The sequence below is a fragment of the Choloepus didactylus genome, chromosome 4 (genome assembly GCF_015220235.1).
Source record: "Choloepus didactylus isolate mChoDid1 chromosome 4, mChoDid1.pri, whole genome shotgun sequence".
Classification (NCBI taxonomy): Eukaryota; Metazoa; Chordata; class Mammalia; order Pilosa; family Megalonychidae; genus Choloepus; species Choloepus didactylus.
Window position 1 is genome coordinate 152,497,008 of NC_051310.1, and position 9,569 is coordinate 152,506,576.

Here is a 9,569-nt window from a genome sequence, read left to right on the forward strand (position 1 = left end):
GGAGTGCTGTGGACTGTTTACCTTTAAAAACTTCTGTGAGGAAAAAAATTAAACGTTTTGCAATATATGCTGTTACTTGGATTTTATATTATATTCAGCTGAATCTGAGTCTAATATATACAACATTTCTGGGTCCCTGGAAGTTCTTGAGTTTCCTCTTTGCCTCCATTGTTCAAATGGATAAAATGGGGAGAAAGTGGATTATTTAATGAAAATAATTATTTCTTCCAAAGTTTAAGTTCTGGATTCTTTGCACCTTTGAAGAAACAGCTGAATAGCCATTAGAAGATGGTTCTGTTTTTAATTAGGATGATGCAAAATGGATTTCCTGATAGATAAATGGCTTATATTTCTTAAAAGGGATGAACCTTTGAGATATATTTTTTTAAAGCAGTAATAAAGAAAAAATAGATAACCAGAGCCTAATAATTCAAACTCTTTTAATGAAAATTGGCTCTTGTGCTAGTGCTAAGGAAGCGGTTCTGGTGAGAGGTAAATGAGAGGAACCCTAAAGCAAACTTTCCTGTTTGGGAAGATTCATTAGGTATTCAATTAGTTATATGTTTTGTTCATCCATCTCCTTTCTTTACTTTCTGTTCCAATCATCTAGAATGAGAACTGCAAATCCACAGTTTGCCACCAAGACCTCTTTCTCTTTTAGAGAAAGAGACAATTCTGAATAAAATAGAAGAACTAGAAAGCCAAATTTAATCTTCTTCATAAAGTTTTTCCATTTTGAAAAGTCTTTGAGCTGTGGAAAGCCACAAGTTACGACAGTAGCACTATCTTTTACTTTTGCATAAAGCAGAGGAAAATACTGTTAAGTAGTGTGTCTAAAGGTTTTGCTCTAATTTGTGTATCCCCTTCTAAATACTAATTTTTCATTCTCCTTTTTTTTAAGTTAGAGTACACATGTTTATCCTGGAAAGTTAAGCTAACAGTAACACAAAAGAGGAAAAAAGGAACTTGTCACACATAATAGCATTGCATTATATTTAAAGATTATATTATAATTTTGTTTCCTTGTCTGTTCACTTAGTAAAAATAAACATTTTATGTATTAAATATTTCTTGTAATTAATCTTCATGTACTGGGTATAGTTATTGCCTTAAGATAATAGAACAAAAAGTCCTTTTACGCATGTCTCCTACATTCACTTCTCCTCTCTATTCCGTTCTGGAATATGGCTCTTTAGCCTGCAGAGCTATGGGGTTCTTCTAAAGGCAGCTACATGTGACAGAGCTATAGTGCCCAGGCAAGCAAGCATGGTGCAGCAGAAAGCTTACTAACTTTGAAGATTACAAAACTGATTCCGTCACTCACCATTTGTGTGACCTTGGGAAACACAGTTGCTTTCATTGCGTATCATCTATGAAGTGAGCATAAGAATCTATATCTATATCTATCTATATCTATATCTATATCTATATCTATATCTATCTATATGGCAGAATCTTTTCCTTTCTCTTCCTTGTCCTTTGCTTTTAAGGGCTTTAGCCCTATAGGATTAAGGCCCACTCTCACTCAGTTCGGGCACTCCTTCACTAGTAACATCTTCAAAGATCCTATTTACAAATGGGTCCACACCCATGGGACCAGGGGTTGGAACCTAAACATGCATTTTGTGGGGTACATGATTCAATCTGTAACAGTTTGGTTGTATAAATAAATTTTACTTTGTGAGAGTTAGTTACAATTGAAGGAAATTTAATGTTTGGTCAGCTTAACACAGACTTAAAGGCAGCTAATAAGCACTATAACTCATATTTGAAAGTAAAAAATACTGACTTTCTATTTTCATTTCCCCTAAGGAAACCCCTAACCACTAACCCTGCTCTGTTCTATTGAAAATTTAAATTCTCAGAAAATAAAGAACACTAGGCCATTCCTAATTGTCTCTCTCCCATTCTATCTCTAGTTGGGAATGCAGTTGGGCTTTGATGAAATGCCATTTATAAATTATAGTGTTAGGTCAAATAATTTAATACTGTGGAAGAGTTGGTGAACCAGTCATAGTGTTTGCGGTGATAAGAAGAGACAATTTAAAACTGACTGCACACATGTACTAATTAGTAAAGCAAGGGAAGGAGCACTGAGGTAATAGTAGAAATATTGCCTGCCTTGACTACTTGCTCTTGAGTTCTTTGCTGATCTCATCTCAAGAAACTTAAAAAGTCATATAACCTGGAAAGGGGCATAAGGTTAGAACATATACTCAATGGACTAAATAAGGGAGAGATATGTGGCAGACGTCTGAGAAGTAAGATTGACTAAGGGGCTTGACAAGTTCTCACAATCAAAGGAGAAAATAGTTTTTTTATCCAGGATGTCATTTTGAACCAAATAATCCATCTATTTCCTAGGAAGCTGCTCTAAGACAAAAACCCTAAAAGGAAAATTATGATATGCATGTGCTAGTGTTACATCATGGATTTTCTGAGATAAATCTGTTTTTGATTAGTTAATCCTAATTTAATTTTGTAAAATACCATCATGGCAAATCCTTAAGATTTTATTGAGATTTTATATAGCAAAAGTTTGGAAACAACTTTATGTCCAACAAAAGGATTGGTGGTGTATGGAAGGTGAGTGGGTAGTATTCAGCATCCTTACCCCTGATTACCCAAATATTAATTCTACAACTGTCACTATGTGCAGTGTTGGCGTTCATTTTCCTCCTAAGCCTCCTCCTGAAAATTCCTTCTTGTACCCTTCACAATCCAGCTCCAAGCTACTTGAAAGGGATACTTATCTTCCTTCTAGGAAAATGTTCATCTCACCACATAAAAATTCCTAATCCATACCATATTAGTTCAATGGAATGTCATGGTTTCTAAAAAATGATAGTTATAAAAACATGCTGTAACACATAAACTCATTTGATGCTGTATTAAATAAAATGGACACATAAAAATTCAAATAGTTGTGTTAGTGATTGAATTCTGGATGCTATTTTCCTTTCACTTTTTAAATTAATGGTATTATAATATATTTCAGCAACAAGTAGCAATGAACTATCATTTATTTTTTGAACTCAAGTAATTTATCTCCAACCATTTTCCTCTTCAATTTTTTAAGAGGAGTTACTCTGTTATATAAATGTATTTAAGTTCTTGGTAACACATCATTTAGGTAAAAATATTAGGTGACCAGAATATTTATTGCATTTCCAAACATATTATACATTAAATTAGAATCTTTCCCTCAGGTGATTAGAATAAGATAATATGAAAAGAAAACAATATAGGGCTGATATCATTATGCTAGAATACGATCATCTCATAGAACTTTCACATAATTATTCTAAGGGTTTGTTTACCAGGAATGACCCACAAACAGAAAATGCGTAGAAATCTTCCTTCTTTTATTTATAACCAATGAACCAAAACAAACATTGTTATCATTTTATTGCTTCCAGAACTATAAATTTAAATAACCAAATAGATTAAGGGAACTTTTATCACAGATTAACCATATGAAAACCATCCACAAAACACTCAAATATGGGCATTCCTTAGTTAATATACAGTTCAAGTGCTAAAGAGGAACACAACATTCCATTTAGCTATATATTCTGGCCATTGTAAGTGGTCCTATAGATGCTTAATTTCATAACTTGATATAGTCAATATCACTAGAGTCATATTTGAAGATTTAGATAATTATATAGTTCTGATTGTTAGACTAGACTGACCTGATCATGGACTCTAGTATGTGTCAGATTATGCTAGAACTCCACAGAACTTTCCTCAAGGCTGCTTTTATCTCCTTATTCCGGAGGCTGTAGATGAGGGGGTTGAATAGTGGGGTCACAATAGCATAGAACAAGGTTGCAATTTTCTGCATTCCAGCAGAATGTCCGAGTCCTGGGCTCACATACATGACCATCAGGGAGCCATAGAACAGGGATACCACAGCCAAATGAGACCCACAGGTGGAGAAGGCCTTACGTCTTCCCATGGCTGAAGGCACACGCAACACAGCTAATAAAACAAGAGTATAAGACCCAAGGATGAATAGGAAGTTGCCAAAGATAACTAATGAGCTTAGAGTGTAACAAATCAGTTGGGTTATTGGGGCAGAGGCACATGCCAATGCAAATAATGGTCCTGGGTCACATACAACATGGTCAATAATATTTGGACCACAGAAGGGCAACTGAGATATGAGAGCAATGGGGATTAGGAACCACAGAAAGCCACAAAACCAACAGGTAATGACTAGTTTGACACAGAGATGCCCTGTCATGATATTAGGGTAGTGTAAGGGATGGCAGATGGCTAAGTACCGATCAAAGGCCATGACAGCCAGAAGGAAGCATTCAGATGTGCCCAAGGAGAAAAAGAAGTAGAATTGTAGGAAACAGCCAGTGAAGGAGATGGTCCTTGTTGCTGAGAGGAAGTTGACCAGTATCTTGGGCACTGTAGAAGAAACATACCAGATCTCTAGAAAGGAGAAATTCCCCAGGAATGTGTACATAGGGGTGTGGAGTCACTGGTCACACCACAGTGCACAGACAATGGCCCCATTCCCTGTTATGGTCAGAACATATGTTGTAGTGAAGAGTGAGGAGAGGAGGACCTGAATCTGCCACTCACAAGAGAAACCTAGGAGCATAAATTCTCTTACAGAAGCAAAGCTGGCAGCTTGCTCGGAGACATTCATTGGCTCAGTCATCTGTAAGGTCAAGAGATATATTGTTATCAGTTAGGACTAGCTTAAAATGTGTTCCTTTTTAAGAATGAAAAAAAGATACTGGGCATGGAGGCATTTTCTTAAAGAATCATCAGTTATGAAGAGAATGCAGTCTGCCTTTTCTTGGCCATATACTATGAGCTTAGGGCATAGCAGGTAACTGCCAGCACAGAAACAAACTTTTGCCTGTTTTAAATCTCCCCCTTACTATGATACCATGAAAGAACTAGAAAAAGTTAAACTCATTGTTATCTTTTTTGTTTGTTTGTTTGTTTTTGTCTTTTTGGGTGGGCAGAGATGCATATAGTTTCTATTTAGCATGTAATACAGAATTAGCCCTTGATAAACATGTTAGTTTCTTATCTTAAATTCACCCTATATTGCAATAGACTCAAGAAAAAAAATTTTAAGGATAATTTGACTGTTTACATCTCAGTAAAAGATATTATGTAACATATTTAAATATTCAAAACAAATGGACATATTTTACAGTAAGTTGTTTGTTATACCTTTAAAACCAATATTTCTGAATTTTTTTGTTGTTCCTTAAGCATCATAAAAATGTAAGTCCATAATGTTACTTACCAGCATCGACTTTTAATGTTGTGATGTTGCAATGTCCCCTGTAAATAATAGTGGCTTTATGTTTTTCCTTAACATTTCAACTGTACAGAAATTTGCGAAAGGAAAACTACGTACAGGACTTAAGTTTTGAAGATTTTTAAAATGAAATTTCTGGATTGGTTTTCCTCATGGGCTTGTATAAAAACTAAGAAAAATGATCCACTACAGAAGCTAGATAACAGCAGTCAAATACTTTCCTCTGTCAAAAATGAACTCCTTCATTCCATGTTCTCATGGAAAAGATGCCAGGAATCTGAGTCCCCTGAAGCTTTTTTTGTGGCCATATGTAGGATATGACCCCAGAAGTCAGGAGGTCTTACATTCTGAGCACAAACAAAATTTTCAAAAGGAGTCCTCCACCAATCTATCTCACACCACTCTGGATTGTCCCTTAGAATGATTAGGTGAAAACTATGTTTGTAGTTCTTTCAGTAATATGCACTCCTTTTAAAATGCCTTAAACCAGGAGTGATAAGAAAGTATAGACTGAATGGAGATTGACACAGCAATGTTCAGAAAATGAAGCTATCATGGTTTTGATTTGGTTCAGATCTCTAAAGGACCTGCTTGGTAAATCACATGCTTCTGCCTTTGGCTAAATGGAGAAAGAGTTTTATTGCTGCACAAAAATTAAGAACGTAGTTTTTTTTCTTTTTTTAATAACATGTTCTCCTGTGACTTTGCCTCTATAGCATTAGGAAAGTTCTTGTCCAAGCCAATGAATTTTTAAAAATAATGATTACACATTCTCTGAGGAATTGGTAAATAGCATTGACAACTTCTATGCGGCACCATTATTTACAAATAGTTTACCCATCTGGAATACAGATTCCAAAGAGTTTTCAGAAGACACAGTTTGTAGGACAGTAAGACACAGTTTGCCACCAAAAGTTCTGATACTGAAATTCAGAAACATTTCAAATGCTACTGTATATGGGATGGAGTTTGGGTTTGAGGTGATATGTGGAGAGCCCAATAAGGAAAATGTTGAAGTATAGAACACTGTAGAATATTGACAATAAAATTTGAGTATTTAGAAATGACTTTAAGAAGGACAGCATGGAAGATGGGTGAAGGAAAAGATAAGAAGTATGAATATTTAAGTCAATTGACCAGAATAGTTCAGAAGAACATGTGACTTTGCAATTAATAGGAAACAAGTATTTACTTTCACTGATTATGGTGCTTTACTTTTGGCATAAGAGTCTACATAGAATGAATAAAATGTCCAGATGAGAATGGATGTTCACACCATGCAGTGTAAAATAATCAAGGTGATCAGGTGTCTTACGCTCTAGGAACACTGGTCTGTGGAACAGACTGAGGAAATCTAAAAGCAAACTCTTGGCATTGATAGACTTAAAAAGGAAAAAGAGATTATTCACATTATTCTTTATTACCTCTTATCTTGACTACTTTGTTCCTTAGAAACTCCTAAAGCATAGCTGGGATTTTATTTGTCCTCACCAAAAACCATCAATGGTTTTCATTATTCATAAAATAAGGCCCCAGATACTCTGTAAACTGACTTCAAATTACTTTTCCTGTCTTATCCTCTCCTACTCCTATTTACAGATAAATTGAGTAGCATTTCATTTTCTGAATAGCTTTAAATTTCTAATATTCATTTCTTTGTAGTCATTTTCTCCATATGGAATTCTCTTTACTGCCATCTACACCTGCAAAATCCCCACCTATCCTTTAAGATCCAGTTCAAATGCCATTTTTTTCTATGATGCTTCCTCTTAATCCCCTAACCAAAAGCACACTCCATTTCTGACTTTTCATTTAACCTTCTTTGTATCTTTCTCATGATACTTATTGCAAAATACTTTATATTATGTTTATTTGTGTACTTGTCTTTCCTAATTCCAAGATTATAAGTTCTTTGAAGGCAGAGAATGGGTATTATTCATCTTTATTAAAAAAGGAGATAGAAATACATTGCATTTATTGGTTTACATAAAATATTTGTTGAATAAACAGCAGTCTTCTTTTTTTATTGTATCAGTTTTATTATTTGTAAAATCCACTCTTGGTGCACCAAAGTGAAAAAAAGACAGCTCTGAAGAACATGAAAACATGACACTATGTTTACAGATGCTAAAAAATTCAGAGGAGGGGAGAAAATTAGATGGGTTAAAAGTGGTATGGGCTATGAGAGACTTCTTTAAAAACTCATTGAAGAGATGGCTGGAATGTGACCCAGGAAAGTGCTACTTGAAGTGATCAGTTGACCAGCACCACCTATAAACTGTTCCCATACATGGTGTGCCAGTTTGAATGTATTGTGTCCCCCAAATGCCATTGTCTTTGTAGTCTTCTGGGGCAGACATTTTGGTGCTGGTTAGATTTGCTTGGAATGTGCCCCACCCAGCTGTGGGTGATGACTCTGATGAGATGTTCCCATGGAGGCATGGCCCCACCCATTTAGGGTGGGCCTTGATAAGTGGAGCCATATAAATGAGCTGACTCAAAGAGAAGGAACTCAGTGCAGCTGTGAGTGATGTTTTGAAGAGGAGCAAGCTTGCTAGAGAGGAATGTCCTGGGAGAAAGCCATTTTGAAACCAGAACTTTGGAGCAGACGCCAGCCACATGCCTCCCCAGCTAACAGAGGTTTTCCGGATGCCATTTGCCATCCTCCAGTGAAGGTACCTGATTACTGATGTGTTACCTTGGACACTTTATGGCCTTAAGACTGTAACTATATAGCCAAATAAACCCCCTTTTTATAAAAGCCAATCCATCTCTGGTGTTTTGCATTCTGCAGCATTAGCAAACTAGGACACATGGTAAGTATAGAAATTAAGAGTAAGCATTAAGAAACTTATAGCGGATTTATTTTATATGTGTTGAGTCTAGAAATAAAAATATGGACTTATATTTTTGTTTTTCAATTTCTAGTTATTCTTTTTTAATTTACAAAACTATCAATCTCCAATGAATTAGGAAATAAAAAAATAGCCGGCCATTCACCTTAGATGATTTCAGAAGCAGTGATTTAAAAAACAGAATTTTATTGAAAGAGGAGGGTATTCTAACTAGGAGAAACTTTGAGGGTGAAACCTGGGTAGGAAGGGTGGTTAGCCTGTATTTACATCTTTGAGGCTGATAGGGTAAGAGGGCAGGGATAGATAAGAGTGGATGAGAAGAAAACCTTAGGGTAAGGAGACTGCCTTGGTCAAACCAACTAATAAGTGGAGAAGAGACAGGTTCAAGCCCACCTAATCAACAGCTGATTCCCAAGAGTAAAATCAATGAAATTTTTTCCTTTCTCAAGATCCATCCCCAAGGCCTGGAATCCTGCATCTGTTTTGAGTTCCTAATGCACATATGAGATATAAGACTAGTTTTATTATTAATATGCACTCTGCCTATAGCTACTACTTTTAATCCTTTGTCTTTATCCTCAAATATGTTCTACCTTGAATAAATCTGTTTAAACCCATGGGGTTATCTTCCCATATTGTCATCTGGGTATTTATTCTGCAGTAATTATCGGTAGAGTCAGGATCAATGCAACAGAGACCATGATGATTTAGACTAATTTCATTCCAATTGTCCATCGTTCATAGGTGAAGGATTTATGTTCAGGTCAGGATTATGTTCTGCAAGCTTGTCCTCACTCTTGACCTGTTAATATATTTTTATAAGCATGTATATTTTATTGATCCACATGTCCTTGAGCCTCTGTTCATTTTTTATTGAGACTTTTTTCTCTTTTGTCTTCAAATTGGATAATTTATGTTGATCTATTTTAAGTTCACTGATTCTTTTCTCTATTATCTCCATCCTGTCATTTAAGTCCGTGGAGAGAATTTTTTTAAATTTTAGATATTTTTCAGTTCTAGATGTATATTGGTCCTTTTTTATATTTTTGATTTGTCTGCTGAGATTTCATATCTTTTCACCCATTATAAGCATGTTTTCTTTTTTATTTTTGAGCATAGCTATTATTCCAACATCTGGGCCATCTGAGTGTTGGCCTCTTGTTGATTGACTTTCCCTTGTAAATGGATGATACTTGCCTGGTTCCTCATATGTTGACAAATTTTGGATTTTATCTTGGATATTATAAATGTTATGCTGTGGAGAGAACTGTTTCATTTCTCTGAATAGTGATAAAGTTTTTGTTTTAGCAGGTATTTAACCTGGTAGACTCAAACTGCAAGCTGAGTCTTGCCTGAGGTGGGGAGCAGCTTAAACTTTGGTTCAGTTCTTTTAACTTTTGCTTCAAGCTGCTTTGAGT

At 35.5% G+C, this 9,569-nt stretch overlaps 1 protein-coding gene across 1 annotated transcript; it reads right to left on the bottom strand.

The window, feature by feature from the left end:
• Window positions 1–3,718: 3,718 nt before the first annotated feature.
• Window positions 3,719–4,693, bottom strand: LOC119533466 (olfactory receptor 11H12-like). Its single transcript, XM_037835501.1, is given in 1 exon segment — window positions 3,719–4,693. A coding segment is annotated over 1 exon segment (960 nt). The 5' UTR covers window positions 4,679–4,693.
• Window positions 4,694–9,569: the final 4,876 nt, after the last annotated feature.